The sequence below is a fragment of the Entelurus aequoreus genome, linkage group LG04 (genome assembly GCF_033978785.1).
Source record: "Entelurus aequoreus isolate RoL-2023_Sb linkage group LG04, RoL_Eaeq_v1.1, whole genome shotgun sequence".
Taxonomy (NCBI): domain Eukaryota; kingdom Metazoa; phylum Chordata; class Actinopteri; order Syngnathiformes; family Syngnathidae; genus Entelurus; species Entelurus aequoreus.
The window spans coordinates 29884554-29912341 of NC_084734.1; the positions used below are offsets into that span (position 1 = coordinate 29884554).

Below are 27788 nucleotides of genomic sequence, written 5' to 3' on the forward strand. Positions count from 1 at the left end.
TATATATATATATATATATATATATATATATATATATATATATATATATATATATATGTCTGTACAGTACAGACCAAAAGTTTGGAAACACCTTCTCATTTAAACTGAGGTTATAGTGGAACACATTTTTATATATATATATATATATATATATATATATATGTTGTTATTTTTAACATTTATTACTCATTGCTGTGCAAAATTTGTTCCACTATAACCTCTGTTTGACGTTACCACGAACACAATCTGAATAACACACAATCACCAGTGGTAATGGTCTGGCTCCACCGGAGGGGGCAGCAGTGCGCCACGAAAGATACCAACCTCCGTAAAAAACCCACAAAGAAGAAGAAGCAGCTGTTTACCCACAATTCCCTCAGCAGTATGGCGGATAACAGGGATCGAGCCCTGCAAGATTACCGGAAAAAATTGCTTGAACACAAAGAAGTAGATGGCCGATTAAAAGAACGTAAGACGGGATATAACTTACATTTGAACATTCACGGATGTGTACGAACTGTCTATTGAGCTCTTATAAATTGTAGCACAGTAACGGGAACCTGTTAGCCGGCTGGCTAGCTAGTGCTTTGTCATGCAGTGAGCATCCTCGTTCATTTCAATGGAGGCGTAGCCTTCTATCACATGCTAACTTCACTAACTGCATTAGACAATACGCTAATTTCTAAATAAACATATTGATGAAAGTGTGATTAACTTGTATAGGTACGACCTTGTACTGCTTACACGTAGACAGCCGCGCACAGGCGTCATCTGTTTTCGTTGTAGTTGTCCGCAAAGCTAATAATATCGCTGCTAAGCGGCTAACGAAATCCTGTACATGTAAGTTTTAGTGGCGGCTATGTTGAATATTGTTATCAATTCATTTCGATTAGGCATTGTGCGCTTGTGTGATGATCTGCAGATTAAATAATGCTATAACATGTTTTGGTTTTCAGTAAGAGAGCAACTACGAGAACAAACAAAACAATATGAGAAGTCAGAAAACGACCTCAAGGCTCTGCAGAGTGTTGGCCAGGTAAGACTTTCCAATAAAGACTACCTTAGTACTTGGTCATTACTATTCACACTCATTCCGATTATGAAAATGTACTTACTCAGATTTGTACGGTCAGTTTGTTGCAACGTGTATCCTATTTTAGCGTTGACATTTTTATCCTTATAATCTCAACACATGAATAACATGTCTCCAATATGACAGAACACACATTTTTAACTTCCAGTATTTTACATGGCTTGTTGATAATCCGTCTGCGCTACACAAATTGTTTATTGTATAATGGGGATCCATTCAATAAACAATTTGTGTAGAGCAGATATTTATTGGGGACGGCATGGCGCATTTGGGAGAGTGGCCGTGCCAGCAACCTGAGGGTTCCTGGTTCAATCCCCACCTTCTACCAACCTCGTCACGTCCGTTGTGTCCTTGAGCAAGACAATTCACCCTTGCTCCTGATGGGTCGTGGTTAGGGCCTTGCATGGCAGCTCCTGCCATCAATGGGTGAATGTGGAAATCGTGTCAAAGCGCTTTGAGTACCTTGAAGGTAGAAAAGCGCTATACAAGTATAACCCATTTATTGTTTGATGGGGATCCATTCAATAAACAATAAACAATTTGTGTAGAGCAATCCTTCTGCTTTACACATATTGTTTATTGAATGGATCCCCATTAAACAATAAACATTTTGTGTAGAGCAGACGGATTATCAACAAGCCATGTAAAATATTGGAAATTAAAAATGTGTGTTGTGTCATATTAGAGACATGTTATTCATGTGTAGAGATTATAAGGATAGCTTTGTATCAAATGTCAACGCTAAAATAGGATACACGTTGCAACAAATTGACCGTACAAATCTGAGTAAGTACATTTTCATAATCGAAATGAGTGTGAATGGTAATAACCAAGTTGACAATCCGACTGCTCTACACAAGTTGTTTATTGTTGATTGAATGGATCCCCATTAAACAATTTGTGTAGAGCAGACGGATTATCAAAAAGCCATGTAAAATATTGGAAGTTTAAAATGTGTGTTCTGTCATATTGGAGACATGTTATCCATGTGTAAAGATTATAAGGATAGCTTGTATCAAATGTCAACGCTAAAATAGGATACATGTTGCAACAAATTGACCGTACAAATCTGAGTGAGTATATTTTCATAATCGGAATGAGTGTGAATGGTAATGACCAAGTTGACAATCCGTCTGCTCTACACAAATTGTTTATTGAATGGATCCCCATTAAACAATAAACAATTTGTGTAGAGCAGACGGATTATCAACAAACCATGTAAAATATTGGAAATTAAAAATGTGTATTCTGTCATATTGGAGACATGTTATTCATGTGTAGAGATTATAAGGATAGCTTTGTATCAAATGTCAACGCTAAAATAGGATACACGTTGCAACAAATTGACCGTACAAATCTGAGTAAGTACATTTTCATAATCGAAATGAGTGTGAATGGTAATAACCAAGTTGACAATCCGACTGCTCTACACAAGTTGTTTATTGTTGATTGAATGGATCCCCATTAAACAATTTGTGTAGAGCAGACGGATTATCAAAAAGCCATGTAAAATATTGGAAGTTTAAAATGTGTGTTCTGTCATATTGGAGACATGTTATCCATGTGTAAAGATTATAAGGATAGCTTGTATCAAATGTCAACGCTAAAATAGGATACATGTTGCAACAAATTGACCGTACAAATCTGAGTGAGTATATTTTCATAATCGGAATGAGTGTGAATGGTAATGACCAAGTTGACAATCCGTCTGCTCTACACAAATTGTTTATTGAATGGATCCCCATTAAACAATAAACAATTTGTGTAGAGCAGACGGATTATCAACAAACCATGTAAAATATTGGAAATTAAAAATGTGTATTCTGTCATATTGGAGACATGTTATTCATGTGTAGAGATTATAAGGATAGCTTTGTATCAAATGTCAACGCTAAAATAGGATACACGTTGCAACAAATTGACCATACAAATCTGAGTACCGGTACGTAAATTTTCATACTCGGAATGAGTGTGAATGGTAATGACCAAATTGATAATCCTTCTGCTTTACACAAATTGTTTATTGTTTATTGAATGGATCCCAATTAAACAATTTGTGTAGAGCCGACGGATTATCAACAAGCCATGTAAAATATTGGAAGTTTAAAATGTGTGTTCTGTCATATTGGAGACATGTTATTCATGTGTAGAGATTATAAGGATAGCTTGTATCAAATGTCAACGCTTAAATAGGATACACGTTGCAATGATCTGTCACTTTGTGTGTGCGCGTGTGGTCATGTTTTGTTTCTTCAGCTCGGTGGGTGTCATCCTCTTCTAAGACCAGATGTTTTGGGGTGCTACTTGCAGGCTTTGTCCTGACGTTCGTTGGCTGCCTACTCAAAACTTAAATATATTCGCAACTTAAAATATAACAAAAAGCAGAGCAACAGCTCATATCACAAAATAGTCCTAAGTGATTTAGCATGTAATGTTGTGTGCATTTAGGCAAGGGTGTGTTTTGATGTCAGACAGCGACTAGAGACCTGTCAGCGGATGCTATCTTGCTTCAGAGCAACTTTATGAATTATTATATTACTTAAATTTTCACTTTTTTGAGTTGATTAATATTAGTCTGTGGATTACTGGATCGGTAGGCGGATTGTTGATAAAGCATGTTAGCGGCAGTCATGAGTAAAAAACGTAGACTTCAAACTGATACTAACTCTTACTAGCGTGCGTGACTTTGAGGGACTTTTGTGGAGGAAATATTGTTCCAAACTTTCTTCGTGATTATTTTAAGCTGATGATCAGACCCTACTCGTGTCTCTCTTTATGCATAGCAGTGGCACCTGAAGTGAATGTGGCAGTTTGTCATAACAAGGCAGTATAACAATATTGAAAGCTGTATTATTTGTCCAGAATCTTACTGGTCCTTCTGCACCAACCCAAATAGGTGCCAAAAAATACCGGAACTCCGTATGCATTCCTAGGCACTACTGTATATTCAAACAAGCATTCACACTCACATTCACACCACACTATTTACAATGTACAATCATTGCTGTTTGTGTAGCCCTTTTAGGCACCTGTTATTAAGGGCTGTATTAATAAACTTTCATTGATTGATGCCATTCATGCTTTTAATTGTTTTTGGGATGTGGGAGGACAGAGAAAACCCACACATGCAAAAATCCAAACTCCATATGGAGACATTTTTTATGGAGAGTTGAAGCTTTGGTCACCCAACTGTGAGGCTGACATTTTAACCACTAGATCAGGGGTCTGCAACCACCGGATCTTTCATGTCTCCGCCGTGGCTCCCTTTGGCTTTGAAACAAAATGTCAACAAATAATGGCTACTTAATTTATTAAATTTTTTATTACATATTATTTAGTTAGTTTATTTTAATTTAACAGTTATTATTTTGGAGAGTTCTGGGATCTTGTTATATGAAAATAAAACATATTTTAATATATTGTCGATCGAAATGTATGTCACAGTCCCTACGCGTCATCTCTTGCTGCCAAACAATTGTATTGTTTTTAGCGGTCAACCCCTGTTAAGGGGGTGGAACAAGGGGATGGGTCAAATGCAGAGGGTAATTTCACCACACCTAGTGTGTGTGTGACTATCAGTGGTACTTTAACTCTAACTTTAAATAAAATGTGTGTCGCTTTTAGTCAAGTGTTTGATTTCATAAATTTTATCGCACAAGTGTAACGAAACTATAAGTGGTGTTATCGTCATTTTAGGAATCAAACAGAGTTTGCGGCTCTCGTGAGTTTTATTTGGGGGGAAATGGGCTCAAATGGCTCTTTGTGTGCTGAAGGTTGTCGACCCCCGCACTAGATCATCATGCAGCCATAATATATGTAAACATGTGTTGTATTGTTTGGAAATGTGGTTACGTACAAAACATTACTTGTTGTAGTATAGTCAGTAATTCAAAAACAAAACATATATCATGTTATAGTTGAACATCCTGACCACATTGATGCTTCAATCTCTGTAGATTGTTGGAGAAGTCCTCAAGCAGCTGACCGAAGAGAAGTGTAAGTGTATTTATGGTTAATCACATACACCACCCAGTCAGCCATGTCATGCTAATGTGTGTGTTTAAAATTACAGTCATAGTCAAGGCCACCAATGGTCCTCGATATGTGGTTGGATGCCGCAGACAGGTAGGTTCAACACAACACGTATCTTTCACTAAGTCATAGAATGAAAGGCGTAGACAAATGAACGTTCTTTGAATGTGCCTGTGATTTGGATATTGTTATTTTCAAGTGTTTTTTTAATATTTTGGTTCATGGTGGTCTCAATTTTAAGAATGTTTTTTTTTTGTTAAACGTGTTTTTGTTTAAACCCAGTTGGACAAGTTGCAGCTAAAGCCAGGGACCCGAGTTGCTTTAGATATGACAACGCTAACCATAATGAGGTAAACTGAAGATGATCATTTCACAATCATACCAATATGTACACATGTCACACAATATTAAGTACACCCCAAAGTAAATCATATTTTAGTTTGAAGCTGGTCCATGTTTTAATGCTCCGCCCACACTGATCTTTTGAAGGTATCTGCCACGAGAGGTGGACCCTCTGGTGTACAATATGTCCCATGAGGACCCCGGCAGTGTCTCCTACTCTGAAATTGGTGGATTGTCTGAACAGATCCGTGAGCTGAGAGAGGTAATAATCTGACACACAACAAGATACGATAATAATTACGCATAACTTGACTTGTAAGCCGTCAACACCTTAATAAGATTGTGTTTTGCTTTTTAAAGATTTGGTTATGATTATGCGATTGGAAACCTGTGCCCTCTTGCATATACACTCTTTAATCGAGCTACTGTATCATATGCGCCGTTTTCCATCGGGGACCATGGCGCCGCGCTTAAGAATACATTCACAAGCGAAGAAGATGAAATCAGAAGAGGGACTGTTTCCACCAACTAGCAGACACATTAAAGATACAGAAGCTGTAATAAAGTCAACCTTTTTAAAGCATATGATCAAATAAAAAAAACTACCTGCGTAATAATAAGTGTCATAAGTTCTGGAAAAATTCATGATCTGATGTTTAAACACATTCCCGTGGCTCATAACTTATCAAACTTATTTGACTCTCAAACTTTTGTCTTTAATTGGGATTAATTAGTGTTAAGGATTATAAGAATAAAATATGTTGTATTTGTGCATGACTTCCTATCCAACACAAGCAGATTTTAGCTAACTTGAACAAACTTGTTGCATCGTCGGGCAAATAATAGAAGCTCTGCAAATATTTAGCGCTGAAATGCGGCGCAACAATGGCATGTCAGGGATGTTCGGCAGGCGGTAGAAACGGACACATTGACTTGAATAAAAACAGAAAGAGTCCGCCGCTGTGTGGATGCCGTTCTGCGCTCGTTTTGTGTTCAGTGGAAATCCGGGGTAAGACAGTTGGCAAACAGATCTCCACAAAATTACAAGACGCGATACTCTGCAGATATTTGGAGCAGTGATGTCACATAATTATCAATGATTATGTTTGGTTGACCACCAAGTACAGATTGGTGACAGCTGGAGAGACAGTGGACAGCCCGGAAAGACGGCACCGGGGCAGTGAGGGTTAGCATCCCGAGCTGCACCTTCTGCGAGGAAGGAACCCACAACAAGCTACGAATCGACCTACAGGAAATATACCCCCAGGGATTCCCGAGAGGGGGGGCGGAAGAGAATCCCACTGGACGGATCAAAGGATAACGACACATGGCAATGGAAACACGACGACGACTATGGAATGCATATGTGGGAAGGTATGTAAGAACCGACATGGCCTGCGGATCCACCAGGCCAGGATGAAGTGTATGCAGAAGGTGGTAGAATCACAGCGCACAGGAACTACGCCTGGTGAGACGCAGGAGGAGCCAGGCCCGGAGTCACCCCACAGTGCCCGGAGCCTCCAGGTGATGCAACCACCAGATGCACACAGGACATCAGAACATTGTCGGGTAAAGTGGCCCCAAGCTAGCAAGGAGAAAGAGCTCCAGTTTGATGAAGATGCTGATACCATCTTGGAAACAACAGCCAAAGGGGAAGCTGATCGACGCCTCAAGACGATGACCACAATCATCATCAGCCTCGCTGCAGAGAGGTTTGGACTTGAGGAGAAGCGGGCAGCAAAGCCCCCCTACATCATGAACAATAGAGCGAGTAAAATCCAGCAGCTCAAGCAGGAACTCAAGGTTGCAAGTGAAGAGGATAGGGGGCCTCTTGCGGAGCTACGTTGTATAATCCGCAAGAAGCTGATGACCTTGAGGAGAGCAGAGTGGCATAGGAGGAGGAGGAAGGAAAGGTCCAGGAGGAGAGCTGCCTTTCTGGCAAATCCATTTGGAGTCACAAAACAGCTGCTAGGACAGAAGCGAAGTGGTAAACTGGCCTGCTCCAAAGCTGAGGTCGACCACCACCTCAAGCAAACCTACAGCGATGGATGTAGAGAGCAAGACCTAGGCCCCTGCAGGTCCTTGATCAATCCACCAACACCAACGCTAGACTTCGATGGGAAAGAGCCGGGCTGGAAGGAGATCCAGGAGGTGGTCCGAAGGGCAAGGACGAGCTCTGCTCCAGGGCCCAGTGGAGTACCTTACAAGGTCTATAAGAACTGTCCAAGACTACTCTGCAGACTCTGAAAAATCCTGAAGGTGATCTGGAGGAGGGGAAAGGTAGCAGACCAGTGGAGACAGGCAGAGGGTGTGTGGATCCCAAAGGAGGAAAAGTCTCAGAACATCAACCAGTTCCGAACCATCTCGTTGCTGAGTGTTGAAGGGAAGATCTTCTTCAGCCTCATTGCCAGGCGACTGACAGACTACCTCCTGAAGAACTTGTACATTGATACATCAGTCCAGAAAGGAGGGATCCCAGAGGTATCTGGATGTCTGGAGCATACAGGCGTGGTAACTCAGCTCATCAGGGAAGCCAGGGAGAACAAGGGGGACTTGGCTGTTCTGTGGCTGGACCTCGCAAATGCCTATGGACCCATACCCCACAAGCTGGTCGAAGAGGCACTGAACCGGCATCACATCCCAAAGAAGTTCAGAGACCTCATTCTGGACTACTATGCCAACTTCCATCTGAGAGTCTCCTCCGGAAATACAACCTCCGACTGGCACAGGCTTGAAAAGGGGATCATCACTGGCTGTACAATCTCAGTCATCCTCTTTGCACTAGCCATGAACATGCTGGTGAAGTCTGCTGAAGTTCAGTGCAGAGGGCCCCTCTCCAGGTCTGGAGTCCGACAGCCACCCATCCGAGCCTTCATGGACGACCTGACAGTGACCACTACATCTGTCCCAGGCTGCAGGTGGATCTTGAATGGCCTTCAGGAGGTGATTTCCTGGGCTCGCATGAGCTTCAAGCCGGCGAAGTCGAGGTCCCTTGTGCTAAATTGAGGGAAGGTTACTGGCAAGTTCTGCTTCTCACTTGGCACCACCAAAATACCATCACTCACAGAGGAACCTGTGAAGAGCTTAGGAAAGGTGTTTAATTGCAGCCTGAGAGACGTAGCCTCCACAAAATCGACCAACCAAGACCTGGAGACCTGGCTGACCGTGGTGGACAAGTCTGGCCTTCCTGGCAAGTTCAAGGCCTGGATTTACCAGCACGGGATTCTCCCCCGGATCCTCTGGCCCCTCATGGTGTACGAAGTCCCCATTTCAACGGTGGAAGGCTTTGAGATGAGGGTCAGTAGGTTCCTGCGCAGGTGGCTGGGACTGCCGCGAAGCCTGAGCAGCATTGCTCTATACGGGCACAATAACAAGCTGAAGCTCCCCATCAGCAGCTTGAGCGAGGAGTTCATGGTGACACGGTCCAGGGAACTCCTACAATATCGGGAGTCCAGTGACCCAAAAAGTTGCCCAGGCTGGGATTGAAGTCAGGACGGGGCGGAAGTGGAGAGCTGCCGAGGCTGTGGATGTCGCAGAGGCAAGGCTACGGCAAAGGGTGTTGGTGGGAACAATGGCGCAGGGGAGATCTGGCTTAGGTAGCAGAAGAACACCTCGCTATGATAAGGCGCAGGGGAAAGAGAAGAGGTCACTGATCCTCGAGGAGGTGCAAGCAGGAGTTGAGGAAAGGCGAGCCTGCCAGATGGCGGGAATGCGGCAACAGGGCGCCTGGACCAGATGGGAACAAGCAGCAGAGCGCAAGGTCACATGGACCGAGCTCTGGAAAGCCGAACCTTATCGGATAAAGTTCTTGATCCAGGCGGTCTACGAAGTGCTGCCAAGTCCATCCAACCTCTTCACCTGGGGGAAGGTGGAGACACCAGCGTGCCCCCTCTGCCAGAGGAGAGGAACCTTGGAGCACATCCTAAGCTGTTGTCCGAAAGCCCTGGGTGAAGGGCGGTACCGCTGGCGACATGACCAGGTCCTAAAGGCCATAGCCGATACCATCTGCAGGGGAGTCAGTCACAGCAAGAGCCTCCGCCCAGTGAAGAGCACCGCTTTCATCAGAGCTGGGGAGAAGTCAACACCGGCTGCCCGGAACACCTCTTCTGGTCTGTTGGCAACAGCACGCAACTGGGAGCTGTCAGTTGATCTGGGCAAGCAGTTGAAGTTCCCTGACGTGGTTGCCAAAACAACACTAAGGCCAGATATTGTGCTTACCTCAGCTGCCTCCAAGCAGGTAATCCTCCTGGAGCTCACAGTGCCTTGGGAGGACCGTATGGAGGAGGCCAATGAGAGGAAGAGCGCAAAGTATTCTCAGCTTGTGGAGGGGTGTCGGAGCAATGGGTTGGGGAGCGATGTGCCGGCCCGTTGAAGTGGGATGTCGAGGGTTTGTGGGCAAATCCCTCTGCAGGGCCTACAGAATGCTTGGCATCACAGGGGGAAGCCAGCGAAGGGCCATGAAGTTAGCCACAGATGCAGCAGAAGTGGCATCAAGGTGGCTGTGGATCAGGAGGGGAGAGGCGTGGCATGTAGGGCAGTAGCGCTACCTGGACACAGGCTGGGGCCTGATCAACCCTAGCTGGGGAGGGGGTCTGATTGTTGAAAGACCCGAAACCCCCTGTGGTCCTAGGTTACATCACTGAGGATGTGTCCAGTTGCACCATTGGTGTATTTAAAAAGAAACATCACACTGGGTCGGCCAGGGGGCTTTAAAATCTAATAAATAAAAAACATTGGTAAATTTTCTTGCATTTTTACAGAAATTCTATGTAGGAATATCCTTCCAAAGCATCTTAAAAATGGTAAAATATCTTGAACCCCAAAAGGGCCCCCTTGATCCACAGCTGATATTTTTTAATTCCTCTATTTTTTGTTTACCCCACTGGGATCCCTGCATAGTACAACTGTATACTAGACCTCTGCTGTTAGCATGTCACTTTCTCCTGCTCAACACACAATCCCACATAGCTAAAGGAGCTCAAATGACCACAATCACGCCTTAGCGTACGAGAGGTTCACATCATTTGGCCAATGTTAAGATTAGATAGTACACACATTTATTCCATCCAAACATACTGTCTACTCAGCATTTGCAATACTTGTGAGCTAAACAGCTTGGATATCAATTGTATAACATAGCATGTTAAAAAAGGAATGTCCTGTGTCATCAGTCATCTTTCATAGATCTTATAGTTTTGCTTTCCATCACCTGCAGGTGATTGAGTTGCCCTTGACCAACCCTGAGCTTTTCCAGAGAGTTGGAATCATCCCACCCAAAGGCTGCTTGCTCTATGGGCCTCCAGGTTAAAAATTGAATAATTTCTTCATCCACAAATGTACTGTACCTCATTGTAGCCAACGTGAAGATGTGTTGTATACACAATGTGATTAAACTCTTGCCACTTTTTCATATTATGTTCAGTTTACTTGTCTTTGTTTGCAAGTATTGGTGAAGTTTGAACATTTTACTCGGCGGCTTGGCTCAGTTGGTAGAGCGGCCGTGCCAGCAGCTTAGGGGTTCCAGGTTCGAACCCCGCTACCGCCATCCTAGTCACTGCTGTTGTGTCTTTGGGCAAGACACTTTATCCACCTGCTCCCAGTGCCACCCTCACTGGTTTAAGTGTAACTTAGAAAATGGGTTTAACTATCTACAGCGCTTTGAGTCACTAGAGAAAAGTGCTTTATAAATATAATTCACTTGACTTCACTTCACTACTCTCATAAGGTTAATGTATTTGTGCCGAATGATCCAACTATTATTGTATAGGAAGGCTATGTCAAAAAGCCAACAATGCATGAGTCCAAATGCTTCATGTATCTTGCTTTCACGAGTGTTAGTTCCCCCATCCTATTGTGGTATTTCATCATACTGTCTGCATGTTGATGAGCACTGGTTTTCTCTGCAGGAACTGGAAAGACTTTACTGGCGAGAGCAGTGGCTAGTCAGCTGGACTGTAACTTCCTTAAGGTAAGTGCGCACATCAAATGTCACGTTCTGGGAGAGCCAGCTGGTTTGTTATTGTTGCAGGTGGTGTCTAGCTCTATTGTTGACAAGTACATTGGTGAGAGCGCCAGGCTCATCAGAGAAATGTTCAACTACGCCAGGGACCATCAGCCTTGCATCATCTTCATGGATGAGATTGACGCCATTGGTGAGTGACACGCGCCTTTTTCACACTGACATTTCAAATGTACCTTTCACATACAACCCAGCAAAAGTGTATGCTTTTCTTTGTCTCCCAATTATATATTTTCGATTACATTTTCTACAAGTGATTTGTAAAAAATGGAGTTGCATCAGCAAATGTTCAGTACACATGAAAACACTCAAAGGTGGTAAACTTGCGCCAGTATTTATCGCTGTAATCCTGCAACAGAGTAGGACAGTGAGCATATGCTATGTGCAAACTTTAAACATACAAAGAGGATATTTGATGCCAACCAAAACAAGAATTTAAAGATTTGTATGGAGTTTGGGGCCAGTTACTTTTTTAGCCGTCTGTCTCCCGCTGTATGTAAAGCAACCTGCTGTTTAGCTCAAATTTCACCAAACGCTTCTAAAGTAAACTTTTAAAGAGGCGAGAGAGTGAATGCTTCTGTTGTATTTTCTCTTCGATAAATCTCTACTACCCCAAAATAAGAAGTTTCTAATAAGTTTTTTTTGAAGACTTTTTAAAATCTGGCTAAGTTATCGCTTTATTTAAACTCACTAATTGGCCTAATATTACTTTTTTTTTTTCTTACGATACAATACGGATAGAGCCTTCAGTATTAGCCGATACCGATATCAATTGGATACAATATCAGCATAAGTCATTAGGAGTGTCAAAAAAAAAAGTTTTTCAAATGAATCGTGATTCTTATTTGTAATGATTCTTAAAGGCCTACTGAAACCCACTACTACGGACCATGCAGTCTGATAGTTTATATATCAATGATGAAATATTAACATTGCAACACATGCCAATACGGCCGGGTTAACTTATAAAGTGCAATTTTAAATTTCCCGCTAAACTTCCGGTTGAAAACTCCTTTGGATATGACGTACACTACCGTTCAAAAGTTTGGGGTCATATTAAAATGTCCTTATTTTTCAAGAAGATAACTTTAAACTAGTCTTAACTTTAAAGAAGTACACTCTATACTTTGCTAATGTGGTAAATGACTATTCTAGCTGCAAATGTCTGGTTTTTGGTGCAATATCTACATAGGTGTATAGAGGCCCATTTCCAGCAACTATCACTCCAGTGTTCTAATGGTACAATGTGTTTGCTCATTGGCTCAGAAGGCTAATTGATGATTAGAAAACCCTTGTGCAATCATGTTCACACATCTGAAAACAGTTTAGCTCGTTACAGAAGCTACAAAACTGACCTTACTTTGAGCAGATTGAGTTTCTGGAACATCACATTTGTGGGGTCAATTAAACGCTCAAAATGGCCTGAAAAAGAGAACTTTCATCTAAAAGCGACAGTCTATTCTTGTTCTTAGAAATGAAGGCTATTCCACAAAATTGTTTGGGTGACCCCAAACTTTTGAACGGTAGTGTATGCGCGTGACGTAGCCAGTAGAACAGAGGTATGGCTCCCCCATTGAGGCCAATACAAAAAGCTCTGTTTTAATTTCATAATTCCACAGTATTCTGGACATCTGTGTTGGTGAATCTTTTGCAATTTGTTTAATGAACAATGGAGATTGCAAAGAAGAAAGTTGTAGGTGGGATCGGTGTATTAGCGGCTGGCTGTAGCAACACAACAAGGAGGACTTACTTGGATAGCAGACGCGCTAGCCCAGGGGTGGGCAATTAATTTTCACCGGGGGCCGCATAAGCAACCCGAGCACTACTGGAGGGCCACACGACAATATTTCAATTAAATTTTGCTCAATATTATTTTTGATATACCGTAAGATAAATAATAATGATGATAATAATAATAATAATTTAATTTAACCTAACTTAACTTTATACAAAAGCAGATTGCTTTTGATGGTCACTTTATCCTGCATTATCCAACATTTTTCCCCATCAGATTTGGACAACCATCTGTTGTTAAAAATAGTTTTTAATCATATTTATTTTATATTGTTTTTTATATTGGTTTTATATGTAATTGTTTTTTCTTTTTATTCAGTCATTGGTGGAGTTAAGGATAATATTTGAATATTGTTTTTAATATTGTTGTGCAGCACTTTGGAAACATTTTGTTGTTTAAATGTGCTATATAAATAAAGTGGATTGGATTGTCACACCTTGTCCCATTTCAGTCCTAACATGTCCAAACACGCATTTACTTTTGTGAACAAGTCATTACCTGTGGTTGTCTCTTTAATTGACTGCATGGCTGCCAGCTACTCCGTGATTTGAAAGTCTGCAGTTATCCCACGTAAGAAGAAGAGCAGCTGGGCTCTTCACGTACATCACAGCTCTCATCCAAAGTTAGCGAAAAACAGTCCATGTCTCCGGGCATATCAGCGCAACAAAGTCCAATAAGCACTCCTTAATAAACTCTCCATCAGAAAACGCCTTACTTTTTCTGGCGCTTTTGTGAGAAATGACGAAACTTGTCCTGACGGCTGCATCTCTGGGGGTGTGAAATATGGCAAAAAGTCCTTGTTGGGTTTGCAGTTTTACCATCAACGCATCGGCCTCCCTTGCGCACGCTTCATCAGACACATTCCGGTATTTTCCCTTGTGTTTCTTCGTGTAGTGACGATTAAAATTATATTCTTTAAACACAGCAAGCTATGTACCACAAATCAAGCACACGGCTTTACCATTAATTTATGTAAAGAAATACTTGCCAGTCCATGTCTTGTTGAAAACACGCCATTCGTCATCAACTTTTCTTTTTTTAGCGTCTCATCACTTGTCTCTATGCACCTTCACTCACAGGTTCCCCCCGGACATAGGGCATAAATAACACATTTCAAAATAAAAGCAGCACAGTTGTATTGCGCGCACGACATAGATGTTTTTTAAACTTTATTTTGTAATTTGTGATTGCGCCGTTCAATTCACTCACAATCGCACACGCGCATACGTCCACAGGGAAGTAATACAAATAACGCTTTTCAAAACAAAAGCAGCACCGTTGTATTGCACACTCGACATAGATACTTTTTGAAATTTATTTTGTAATTTATGATTGGCCTCACACGGGCCGGACAGGGATGCGCAAAGGGCCGGATGCGGCCCGCGGGCCGTACAATGCCGATACTAGCCGCCAACCGCACCTGTGATCGGGTGAAGTCCTTCGTCGCGCCGTCTATCGCTGGAACGCAGGTGAGCACGGGTGTTGATGAGCAGATGAGGGCTTGCTGGCGTAGGTGGAGCGCTAATGTTTTTATCATAGCTCTGTGAGGTCCGGTTGCTAAGTTAGCTTCAGCGTCGTTAGCAACAGCATTGTTAAGCTTTGCCAGGCTGAGAATTATTAACCGTGTATTTACATGTCCATGGTTTAATAGTATTGTTGATCTTCTGTCTATCCTTCCAGTCAGGGATTTATTTATTTTGTTTCCATCTGCATTTGAGCCAGATGCTATCACGTTAGCTCTGTAGCTACAGGCTTCGCCGATGTATCGTCGTGGAGATAAAAGTCACTGTGAATGTCCATTTCGCGTTCTCGACTCTCATTTTCAAGAGGATATAGTATCCGAGGTGGTTTAAAATACAAATCCGTGATCCACAATAGAAAAAGGAGAAAGTGGGGAATCCAATGAGCCCTTGTACCTAAGTTACGGTCAGAACGAACAAATATACGTCCTGCACTGCACTCTAGTCCTTCACTCTCACTTTCCTCATCCACGAATCTTTCATCCTCGCTCAAATTAATGGGGTAATCGTCGCTTTCTTGGTCCGAATTGCTCTAGCTGCGTTGAAAACAATAGGAAAATATGAGGAGGTGAACAACTGACTACGTCACGCTATTTCCGGTAGGGGCAAGGCTTTTTTTTATCAGAGACCAAAAGTTGCGAACTTTATCGTCGTTGTTCTATACTAAATCCTTTCAGCAAAAATATGGCAATATCGCGAAATGATCTAGTATGACACATAGAATAGATCTGCTATCCCCGTTTAAATTAAAAAAATTCATTTCAGTAGGCCTTTAATCGATTCCAAAAAAACAAAAATAGATTTTTTAAAACATTTTTTAGTCTATCCTGTCCAGCCACTTAGGTAACCGACACCTTAGTCAATAAGCTCCCTTTTTCCCTCTATTCTCTTGTTGTGGGGCATTCATTCTCCACTGTTGCCATTTGTAATATAAAGTAGCATACTTCTATCTGCGGTAGACTCGCTATGGAAGCGCTAAAAACTACCGGTACAACAAAGATGATGGGCAGAAGACACTGTTGAAGTAGAGCCACGTAAATAAGACAGCCCATAAAACGGTGCATCCTCAACCATGTCACTAGTCAATCGCAAGGCACATATAAACAGACATCCTTTCACATTCACACCGACTGACAATTTAGACACTCCATTGTAATGTGAGAGGAAGTCAGAGTACCCAGAGGAAACCCACACAAAGGAAAGCACATAATTAGCATCAAGTGCACATTCATGTAGGTATCATATTAAATTGACAACGCAGCGTGTATAAACTGAAAAAATCTATGCAACCATACAAGATCAAAGTTGGCACTTGTAGTATGCCTTTAACCTAATGCTGACATATAATGGAATATCAAATTGATAGGCAAACTAAAATTAGCATCACCGTCGCTTTAAACTTGGAAACACAATATTTATGATGATCCTTCTTTTTAATTATTTTCCTTCCTCAGTTTTATTTCTTCACACTTTTTTCTCCAATTTAGTCCGCAGGAATGTAAGTCTAAACATGACAAAGGTATAATGTCCATTATATCTTTGACACGAATTAAATAGAAAGTTTGCATGATAGACTGGATGGGTCAAATGCAGAGGACAAATTTCACCACACCTAGTGTGTGTGTGACAATCATTGGTACTTTAACTTTACATATGTTACTCACATTTAGAAATCAAACACATTATAAAAGGGCAGGTTTGAATGGTTGGTTCATGTTTTTCCTCAAATGATCGTGAACCTTGTTCCATCAATGGCACAAAGTCTTTTTCAACGTGTTTTGAACACAGCGCTAATGCAGATTGGCGCGCCAGTACTATGGATCTCCCTGAAAGCGGCAGAGACCTCCACCGTCTACTCAGTGCCTCCATGTAGCCCGTGATGCTTCTGTGTTTAACTCTGCAGTTACCGTGGTCCGGGAGGAAAATGGCTGGCAGATTATTGCAGTGTTAACACAGTGTATTATAATCATGAGTACAAATACAGATGGTGCTGGTAATTACATGGTGAAAGGCGTTTTGAACACGCCCCATTTCAAACAGCCAAGAGCGCTACAAAAATGTGAACATGTTTAATTTTTTTGTCATGCCCCTACCGCCAAACATATTCGTAGCACTGTATGGAAACTAACACAGTATTTGTTTGTATTTTGTACACTGTAGGTGGTCGGCGTTTCTCTGAGGGAACTTCTGCTGACCGAGAGATACAGAGGACTTTGATGGAGGTACATTCGTCTTCACTGTTGCTGTAATTTAGAACCGCAAATAAGTAGTGTAGTACAGTCCATCTGGAAAGTATTCAGAACACTTCACTTTTTCCACATTTTGTTATGATATAGACTTATTACAAAATTGAATAAATTAATTTTTGTCCTCGAACTTCTACACACACAATACCCCATAATGAAAAAATGAAAATGCTTATTTAGATAATTCAAAAAAATATATCTTAAATTAAAAACCTAAGAAATCAAATGTACATAAGTATTCACAGCTTTTGCCATGAAGCTCAAAGATGAGCTCAGGTGCATCCTGTTTTAACTGATCATCCTTGAGATTTACATACATCTTAATTGGAGGCCACCTGTGGTAAATTCAGTTGATTGGACTTGATTTGAAAAGGCACACACCTGTCTATATATAAGGTCCCACACTCCACAAACCAAGCATGGAGTAGAAGGAATTGTCTGTAGACCTCAGAGAAGGATACAGAAAAATATTTGTTGCTTTGAAGGTCCCAATGAGTACAGTGGCCTCCATCATCCGTAAATGGAAGAAGTTTAGAAACACCAGGACTCATCCGAGAGCTGGCCTGTCGTCTAAACCGAGCGATCAAGGGAAAAGGGCCCTAGTCAGGGAGGTGACCAAGAACTCGATGGTCAGAGCCACAGCATTCCTCTTTGGATAGAGAAACCTTTCAGGAGGACAATCATCTCTACATAAACCCACCAATCAGGCCTGCATGGTAGAGTGACTAAACAGAAGCCCTTACTTAGCACATGGCAGCCTGCCTGGAGTTTGCCAAAATGCAGCTGAAAGACTCTCAGACCAAGAGAAAAAAAATTCTCTGGTCTGATGAGACAAAGATTGAACTGATTAGCATGAATGTCAGGTGTCATGTTCGGAGGAAACCAGGCACCTCTCATCACCAGGCCAATACCATCTCTACAGTGAAGCATGTTAGTGGCAGCATTATGCTGTGGGGATGTTTTTCAGCGACAGGAGCTTGTAGACTAGTCAGGATAGAGGGTAATATGAATGCAACAATATACAGAGACATCCTGGATAAAACCTGCTCCAGAGCGCTCTTGAACTCAGACTGAGGCAACGGTCATCGCTTAGCGGGACAGCAACCCTAAGCACATAGCCAACATATCAAAGGAATGGCTTCAGGACAACCAAATTGAACATTTCTGGAAAGGTCTGAAAATAGCTGTTTACCAAAGCTTCCCATCCAACCTGATGGTGCTTGAGAGGTGCTGCAAAGAGGAATGGGCGAAACTGCTCAAAGATAGATGTGCCAAGCATGTGGCATCGTATTCAAAAATACTTGAGGCTGTAATTTCTGCCAAAGGTGCATAAACAAAGCTGTGAATACTTAATCATTTCTTAGCTTTTAGTTTTTAATACATTTGCAAAATTAAAAATATATATTTTCACATTGTAATTACGGGGTATTGAGTGTAGAATTTTGAGGACAAACATGATTTTATTCCATTTTGGAATAAAACTAACATAATAAAATGTGGAAAAAGTGACGCTTTTTTTAATACTTCCCGAATGTATTGTACACTTGCAGTGCTGTCACTGCTACGTGTCTTTATAGCACAAGAGACTTTATTACTGACTGGTATGGTCACCACCTCTACCACAATCTGTGTTAAATACAATAAAGCTAGGATAGAAATGATGTACCAGATTTTCCGGACTATAGCGTGTCGCACCCACTACATTTTAGAAAAAACATTTTTTTAAACATTTATTAGTCTCATCGGACGATATGCTGCAGTTATATATTACTGTATGTTGTGAGATTAGTAATTTACACAAATACTTAATTGTTTCCAAACCGTGTGTTTAACACGGCAGTAAAACAGCTAAACAAATAAAACAAACGTCATCATCATGGACCCACTAACTGCGGAAGCTAGCTCTCCCATCAGCTTAACAGACTCCACTGTGATGTCTTGGTGAATTTACACAGGAATTTTTAAAACTGGAACAATACAAACAGAATGCCATTGTAAGTTAATAATTGTAACGCTCGTGTGAGCATTTTGACTAATGCTAACAACGCTATCTTTTTTACATTACGAAAGCACGTACAAATATGCATGAAAACACTTCTACAGACATCACATATGGGATGGTTTAGTGAGTATGAATTGTTTCAGCTTACAAACGTTGCATTGAATGCCCTGAGATTACAATGACCTGGATGAATGAGAACATTCAGACATTTTCTAAAATGGTACTTCCGCCCGAATGCGGCTGAGATAGGCTCCAACACCCCCCGCCACCCCAAAAGGGACAAGCGGTAGAAAATGGATGGATGGATGGGTACTTCCTAATGTGTTAGTTGGACCATCAGAATATTATTAGGAATTAATTTGGACTGATTTGTTAACTGTTTTATCAAAAATGTCCAGTTTGATAATTAACATTGTGATAATACATGTTATTAATGTCAGGTAATTGTTTAGACTACAAAGAGATGATGATGATGTTTTTTGCTGGTCAGCTGCTCAACCAAATGGACGGCTTTGACACACTGCATAGAGTTAAGATGATCATGGCGACCAACAGACCAGACACTCTGGACCCCGCCCTGCTGCGACCCGGCAGACTCGACCGCAAAATCCGTAAGATGAGCTTGTGCTTGTAAGTATTTTTAGTATGACTTAATGTCATTAATAATTCCTTGCCAGACATTGAACTGCCCAATGAACAAGCTCGTCTGGACATCCTGAAGATCCACTCCAGTCCTATCACCAAGCACGGAGAAATAGGTAAGAAAACATTTTATGTTTTGGCCTCTTATTGGTTGAAACAGCAGCTGTTTACTTTTTTGTCCTTGCAGATTATGAAGCCATTGTGAAGCTGTCAGACGGATTCAATGGAGCTGATCTGAGAAATGTCTGCACAGAAGCAGGTAAGACATGCCTCCTAATAATAGCAATAATAATAGTTTATTTCAACAAAAAAAATCCAATACTACTCTGCATGTCAATTACGAATTTGTTCGCCCATATGTGACCTGTATAGGATTTTTTCTTGTTAATGTGAACAGTGCTATTCCGATTTTTATTTTTCCAAATCCAGTACAGGCGTCATTCGTATGTGGATATAAATCAGATATTCGACTGCAGTCTGAACAATCAGATCGCATTTATCTGACCAATATGTCATCAAAAAGCAGTTCGCCTAAATAGAAGGATGCATAATAAATAGTTGACAAATGTGCAGAAAATATGTTTTAAGAACTCATGTCAACATTCCACCACAAAACAACAGCACTGTGTCGACACTGCAGAATGAACTCTAAAACACTCCTTTAACAGGCTAACGCGGCAAAAAAAGCGACACCACTGCGGTTCCAGCTGGACACATCTTTACCTAACCGCTGAGAACGTAGAAACACAAATTCTTCAGGCTAGAAATATGCCAGTAGTTTAGTGAAACAGGGAGCGCTTGATTATATTTATGTCAAATTGTGTAACAGCAGAGTGTACAGTATATTTCTCATTTGAAAAGTGTTACAGCAAGGTTTTGTATACATTTCTAAATATTTCTTCATGTATACAATGTGATAAAAGCCAACCACTATGTGACCAACTAATAATCTCAGGCGATTACGAGACATGTAAAGAACTTAAACGTTTCACTGCAGAGCAGCGGCAACAAGGAGCCCCTAGAAGTTGTTTACTTCTCCATACGTGTTTGCAGGCTTGTTTGCCATCCGCTCTGACAGAGAGTACGTCACTCAAGAGGATTTCATGAAGGCGGTGCGAAAGGTGGCAGATTCAAAGAAGCTGGAGTCCAAGCTGGACTACAAGCCTGTATAAACCTACATTTTCTTACATTTGATGTGTTATATAACTTCAGGCCAGCCGTTTGGAGAAGGTTGATTGTAGTCTCTGCCAAATGTTAGTCTGACCTGGCCGCAGTACGTATGAGGATAAAAAACATCTGCTTCATGTCCTACAAAAACATTCACTGTACGGCAATAAAATGTTCTACTGAAAGCCCTCAGCACTGTTTGAATCCCTGATCATTTTTCATGTGATAACCAAACTAATTCTTGATGGTCAATATTAATTTATCCATATGTATTGCTAACAAGTTACAACAAATCAAATATTTTGTAAATTGCAATACAGTTAAAAATACTTATTAATGGTTAATGTGTTGCTCCTGTAAAAAGATTACTTATTTTCACACAATGATAATTTATACATCAATATACAGTTAGCATATCCATTTTCTATATTACACATCTTGAAAGGGAAGCTAGAACCTACCCCAGCTGAGTTGGGGCGAAATGTGACAGGACACAAGCAATACAATTAGTCTACAGCAGAGGTGTCTAAACTGTCAGCCAACATGGCCTGGTAGACGTCATGAATTTGACAAAACATCGCATTTAGGAGTGCTTTCAAATTACTTTTAAATAACAGCCGGCAGCCGGTCTGAATACTTAATATTTGCTGCCGTCTGGTAGACAATGTGAGTCATTCAGATCAACGACCCGTGAAGATGAAGCATTAGCACAGCATTTACTTATATGACACAATCCAAACAACCTTCCTTAGTCATGGCGCAGAAAAGATTCAACCAGCACAAAAAGTCAACACACATGGTCACACATAACTGACTTTGGATAAGCGGAGGAAGATGGATGGATATTTTAGTTTGTAATACAACAACAAACAATACCTTGGCCACCACCAGGGGGCGTTTAAAGTGGTTAAACATTGACCACGTTTGGATTTCAATGGAAACGCTGTTTCATAACACAAGCTGCGTTACAGAACCATGTCAACTGGTATCTTGAGGCACCACTGTATACACGTCTTCAGTGTGCACAAACATTCACAAGACCAAAGTCCAGACGTTTGATGTCAGAGTTGAGACGGAGGCAGCGTGAGGGCGAAGGACTCCAGGATGAAGGCCCTACAGATGGGACAGTGTTGGAAGCGACACGCACAGCTGTTGCACACGCATGCGTGTCTGCAGGGCAGCAGGACTCTGTTGACGGACGCATTCTGACACACCACACAGTCTCTGCCGCGCCCCTCAGACCAGTCGTCCTCTTCCTCCTCTTCAAGCACAGATGATGACATCCTGTTGGCCTCCTCCTCCTCAGGCGCACCGGGGAGCTCGTTTAGGTCAGAGTCCCCCATGGAGTTAGCTGACATGAAGAGAGGCTGTAGGAGCAAGCACTTACATTTCGTTATTTGAATATGTACAGTTTTTACGGATCATCACAAAATTGTGACAGGACGCAAGAAAAAGTCTACCGGGAGAAATACCTTTAAGTCATACATGCTCCCTTGAGAGGTGAGGAGGTACTGAAAGAGGATCCTTGCAGACATTTTGTATTTCTCATCAGGCACGTGAACAACAGTCACACTGGACACCTGCAAGAATAAACATGTCTTGAACATGTATATATATATATTTTTTTTAACAATGCTGACATGTAAAGAACTGACAAAGTTGTAACTATCTCTGGCTTCTTGTTCCGCCAAGGTCAGCACCGCCACAAGCGGATAGCGTTGCCTGGGCAACGGGCCCAAATCAGTGATTCCCTGATCAGCTGGTATGTGTGTGTGATGTTCCTTTTGGTCTGCACTGCTGACACTGACACAACTGTGTCAAAGAAGACAACAATGTAATGCGGGAATCATTCACAAGTGGATATTACATACAGTAGTTGTGTATGAGCCACATCTGACGACACAACTACTGTCCCTAAAGCCGGGGTACAAGAGGAAAATAAATATTCATTATACATCTATTAAATCAGGAGTGCCCATTTCGTCGATCGAGCTACCGGGCGATCGTGGAGGGTGTGTCAGTCGATCGCCAGCCAGGCATTAAAAAACTACTGACTGATTCCAATCAATATAAGTCATCAGAATCAGGTAATACACCAACTTATATTCTTGTCTTCATGAAAGAAAGGAATCTATATGTGTTAGACATGCTTGTATTATCATTAAACACCTTTAACGTGTTAACAAAAACATCTCTTTCATAAGTAAATACATATAAATTATATATATGAATGAGGTAGATCCCCTCGACTTAGTCAATTGAAAAGTAGCTCGCCTGCAGAAAAAGTGTGGGCACCCCTTTATTAAATCATATAATTCTATATATTAAAAAAAACATTTTTGTCTGCATCCAGAGTTTTGGAACAGCGTTTAAACTCCTGATCCAAATGTCAAGACCAGTTGAAAAATTGCACGAATTGACATTTTGCAATGTTGGATCTTAAAAGGGAACTGCGGTTGTTTTGAGTATCATCCACAGTCCGTGTGTGTGTACGGAAATTACTCAGACCCCTATCAATTTTTCACTCTTGTGTTTCATTGCAGCTATTTGCGAACATCAAAAAAGGTAATTTTATTTCTCATTTATGTACATCTTGACAGTGAAAAACAAATGTAGATTTTGGCAAATTAATAAAAAATAAAAAAACTCAAATATCACATGTGCACCTTTGGCAGCAATTAAAACTTAAAGTACCAATGATTGTCACACACACTAGGTGTGGCGAAATTATTCTCTGCATTCGACCCATCACCCTTGATCGCCCTCTGGGAGGCGAGGGGAGCAGTGAACAGCAGCGGTGGCCGCGCCCGGGAATCATTTTTGGTGATTTAACCCCCAATTCCAACCCTTGATGCTGAGTGCCAAGCAGGGAGGTAACGGGTCCCATTTTTTATAGTCTTTGGTATGACTCGGCCGGGGTTTGAACTCACGACCTACCGATCTCAGGGCGGACACTCTAACCACTAGACCACTGAACAGGTACTGTATATGTATATATATGTATATGTTTGTATATATATATATATATATATATATATATATATATATATATATATATATATATATATATATATATATACTGTATATGTGTATATATATGTATATGTATATATATGATGTAGAAATATATATATACATATATATATATATATACATAGGTAAAATATATATTTCTTTATATATATGTATACATCCCTTTAGCTGCATTATTGGCTATCTCTAACAGTTTTTCACTAGTAAGAATGCACAGAAAAGGGAAGCAGTGTGTGCTATTGTCTTATAGAATGATTGAATATGGTGGGCAAAACTCCAAAGAAAGTGCAGTTCCTCTTTAAGAAGGTTCTAAGTAGAGCTTCAAAATGCAAAGAGAAGAAACAGAAGTGAGACAAAGAAATCTGAGTAAGCAATTTATTGCAAACAAACAAACTGAAATAGGCTGTTGATCATCTGATCAAAAGTTTTAGACCACAGCTCAATTTTTATTTCATTTTTTTGCATTTTGAAGCTTTATTTGGAACCTTCTTAAGATCCAACAGAGCAAAATGTAAATTCCTGCAATTTTTGCACCGGTCTTAAAATTTGGATCCTATGCACAATCTGATCCATCCAAGAAGCAATAACCTATTTTTAGACAGGAAGTACATATATTATGGAAGGATACTCGAAGCTCTGGCAGTGAAGGTAGCGGTGACGCAGTGCTTCCTGGAAATGTTGGGGTGTACTGAGCCTGGCTCGCCCCTGCAGGGCTTCCTGCAGGGCACCGACCTCGCAGCCCCAGAAGCAGCTAAGGACACAGGGCTCCAAACAACGCGGCTTCAACTGCACACCGTCTGTAGGGTCGAAACATCTGTTAAATATTCACATTCAATACGATCTTTTTACATTTTCTTTGATTTTTTTACCGGCAACGGAGGCACGTCCAGAGCCCATCTCCAGGGAAAAGGGGTTGGTGACCTGAACCATTTGCTTTTCGGGGCTGGGTAGGAAGTCTGTGTCCTCAGAGCTGCGTAGAATCACTGGGACGTCAAAGCCAAACCTGCAGTGCATGGAAGTAAAAAAAAATGAGCTTAGAACATCTGGAAGGAAAGGACACACACGTGCGGATGTTGTTTCTGGACTTCAGCTCAGCGTTCAACACAATCATCCCGCAGCACTTGGTGAGCAAAATGGCCCCCCTTGGATTCAGTACCCCCCCCCCCGATGCAACCGGCTGATTGACTTCCTCACAGACAAACCCCAGTCTGTGAGAGTGGGCGACAACACCTCCAGTGCCATCTCCCTGAGCATTGGCTCCCCCCAGGGCTGCGCCCTGAGTCCGCTGCTGTTCACACTGATGACCCATGACTGCTGTGCCTACCACATTGTGAAGTATGCGGACGACACAACAGTAGTGGGCCTCATCCGTGACAACAATGACATGGACTACAGGGAGGAGGTGAAACATCTGGTTGACTGGTGCAGAACCAACAACCTGGTCCTGAACGTCGACAAGACCAAGGAGATCCTCGTCGACTTCAGGAGGCGCCAGTCCAGCCACACTCCACTCTTCATCAATGGCACAGCAGTAGAGATGGTAAGCAATACCAAGTTTTGGGGGTGCAGATAACTAACAGTATGACCTGGTCCCTACACATTGGAGCTCTTGTAAAAAGAGCTCAGCAGCGCATGCACTTTTTGCGTCGGATGAAAAGAGCACAGCTCCCTCCCCCCATTCTCAGCACATTCTACAGAGGCACTATAGAGAGCCTGCTGACCAACTGCATCTCTGTCTGGACTGGAGCCTGCAGTGCCTCAGACTGCAAGTCTCTTCAGAGAGTGGTGAGGACGGCGGAAAAGATCATAAGGACTCCTCTTCCTCCTATCCGGGAAATCGCAAAAAGCCGCTGCCTGACCAAAGCTCAGAAAATCTGTAGAGACACCTCTCACCCCCACCAAGGACTGTTTTCACTGCTGGACTCTCGAAAGAGGTTCCGCAGCTTCTTCCCTCAGGCCATAAAACTCTTGAAGGAATCATAATAATCCCCTCAAAAATTGATTAACTCGCTGGACTATAAAGACAATACAACATACATCCATAAACGTGGATGCACATGCAAAAGTGCAATATATTTATCTGTACAGTAATCTATTTATTTATATCTGCACCTTATTGCTCTTTTATCCTGCACTACAACGAGCTAACGCAACGCAAGTTCGTTCTTATCTGTTCTGTAAAGTTCAAATTTGAATGACAACAAGAGGAAGTCTAAGTCTAAATCTAAGTCTTGTCTTCAGATTGGTTATCTGACACACTTATGTTTGCAAAAACACACATTTTGCACAACACCGGTGTTGTTTTGTAAGAGAGTGTCCGCCCTGAGATCGGTAGGTTGTGAGTTCAAACCCCGGCTGAGTCATACCAAAGACTATAAAAATGGGACCCATTGCCTCCCTGCTTGGCACTCAGCATAAAGGGTTGAAATTGGGGGTTAAATCACCAAAAAAGATTCCCGGGCGTGGCCACCGCTGCTGCCCACTGCTCCCCTAACCTCCCAGGGGGTGATCAAGGGCGATGGGTCAAATGCAGAGAATAATTCCGCCACACCTAGTGTGTGTGTGTGACAATCATTGGCACTTTAACTTTGTCCACATGAAATCACATTGACAGGAAGTCAGCTCATTTTGTCCAATAGGAAGCCTGGAAAATCAACAACAGTTGATTTAATGTTATTTTAACACCTGTGTTCATCGACATAGTCATCTTTTTTGTACAATGACATATTTGTCTAAGAGTACGCCTTATTTAACACTGGTGAATAAGTATGCTAATATTATATGTATGTATGTATGTATGTGTATATGTATGTATGTGTATATTGTGTATATTCATAATGTAATAACTTACCAGCCGAGCACCATAGCGGCGGTAACTAAAAAACACAAAGAAACCACGCTAATATAAAAGAGTGGTGAGTACTCATACAATGTTACTAGGAAGCTTCCTGCCATGTCCAATCAATAATATACTACAGTAAAAAACGTATGTTGTACTCCAATTACTCCAAAATGACACCATAGGACCGCCATGACAGAAACACGTACTCTACGGTGGCTCTTGAGGTCCAACTCGCTTGATTCCCCACCATAGATTCCAATACAAGTAAAATAAATTTTTATTTCGGGTTGAATATATGTAGTAATACAGTATGTAGTTATGTGTTGTATCTCCAAAAGGAATGCACTGCACAGGAATTGTTCTTAGTTACAATGTTTACTCAACGTCTTGTGGCACACACATCGAGAGCTTGGAGACACTCTTCTTCTAATGCCAAGTGACGTAGTGTTGTGTCGTTCGCGAACGATTCGTTCGAAAGAACGAATCTTTTGAGTGAACGTACTGAACCGAATCACTTCATGAACTGATTAGTTCCTTTCTCAATTCAGTTGAGCTCCGCCGCGACCATGCCGGTATGAGTGGAACTGGCACATTCTGTGACTCACTGAACCCTCGACGTCGGCGAACGACGCAGCCAATGAGAGGGCGGGGGGAGGGACTGAGCGAACGATTCGTTCACCGCGGATTAACGACATGAATCACTCAGTGAACGACAACGCTCTCGCATCTGTTCTGCGGGGGCGGGGGGTAAAGCGTAGGGCAGGCTGTTTTGAGAAGATTTTAAATAAAAATAATAACTAATGTATGTACACATACATAGGCTATTATTTACACAGTTATTGTAACAAAAATAAATTTCTCCTTGGGGATCAATTCTGATTCATATTATTATTATTATTATTATTATCCATTCTACTGCAACTGTTGTTGTTTATGTTGTTTAGTAGCTATCATCATCATTATAATAATGCTGATTTGCAATTAAACTGTACTGCTGCTGCAGAAGTGATTCGGTTCACGTACTGAACTGCAGCCACAGTGTGGCGCTGTGTCAG

The 27788-nt window shown here is 41.6% G+C and overlaps 2 protein-coding genes and 1 pseudogene across 3 annotated transcripts; 2 read left to right on the forward strand and 1 right to left on the reverse strand.

Moving 5' to 3' along the window:
* Positions 1-258: 258 nt before the first annotated feature.
* Positions 259-21050, forward strand: LOC133648452 (26S proteasome regulatory subunit 10B-like). The gene is made up of 14 exons (XM_062044553.1): positions 259-469; positions 957-1036; positions 5050-5089; positions 5166-5218; positions 5408-5475; positions 5615-5729; positions 10683-10770; positions 11374-11435; positions 11496-11619; positions 16962-17023; positions 19540-19660; positions 19727-19807; positions 19879-19950; positions 20745-21050. The coding sequence occupies exons 1-14, from the start codon at positions 274-276 to the stop codon at positions 20861-20863; spliced, it is 1281 nt and encodes a 426-aa protein (XP_061900537.1). The 5' UTR covers positions 259-273; the 3' UTR covers positions 20864-21050.
* On the forward strand, positions 6289-10640 carry LOC133647795 (uncharacterized; annotated as a pseudogene).
* Positions 20495-26869, reverse strand: LOC133648453 (cell growth regulator with RING finger domain protein 1-like). 2 transcript variants are annotated; one of them, XM_062044554.1, is made up of 6 exons: positions 26743-26869; positions 24761-24894; positions 24520-24688; positions 22514-22661; positions 22331-22438; positions 20495-22225 (listed from the first exon to the last, which is right to left on the reverse strand). In XM_062044554.1, exons 1-6 carry the CDS (start codon positions 26844-26846, stop codon positions 21920-21922), a joined length of 969 nt encoding a protein of 322 aa, XP_061900538.1. In that variant the 5' UTR covers positions 26847-26869; the 3' UTR covers positions 20495-21919. The 2 variants fall into 2 exon arrangements, with proteins under 2 accessions (XP_061900538.1, XP_061900539.1); XM_062044555.1 differs by lacking the exon at positions 26743-26869 and adding an exon at positions 26336-26470.
* Between the last annotated feature and the right edge of the window lie 919 nt (positions 26870-27788).

Bases quoted from the DNA above. Each gene is read 5' to 3' on its own strand.
- LOC133648452 (XM_062044553.1), top strand. From the start codon at position 274: ATGGTCTGGCTCCACCGGAGGGGGCAGCAGTGCGCCACGAAAGATACC. The intron at 1,037-5,049 runs GTAAGACTTTCC...CAATCTCTGTAG, and splicing joins CTCTGCAGAGTGTTGGCCAG to ATTGTTGGAGAAGTCCTCAA. The intron at 11,436-11,495 runs GTAAGTGCGCAC...TTATTGTTGCAG, and splicing joins TGGACTGTAACTTCCTTAAG to GTGGTGTCTAGCTCTATTGT.
- LOC133648453 (XM_062044554.1), bottom strand. From the start codon at position 26,846: ATGGCAGGAAGCTTCCTAGTAACATTGTATGAGTACTCACCACTCTTT. The intron at 24,689-24,760 runs GTAAAAAAATCA...TCGACCCTACAG, and splicing joins TGGACGTGCCTCCGTTGCCG to ACGGTGTGCAGTTGAAGCCG. The intron at 22,662-24,519 runs GTATCCTTCCAT...CAGTTGTGTCAG, and splicing joins CTTCACTGCCAGAGCTTCGA to TGTCAGCAGTGCAGACCAAA.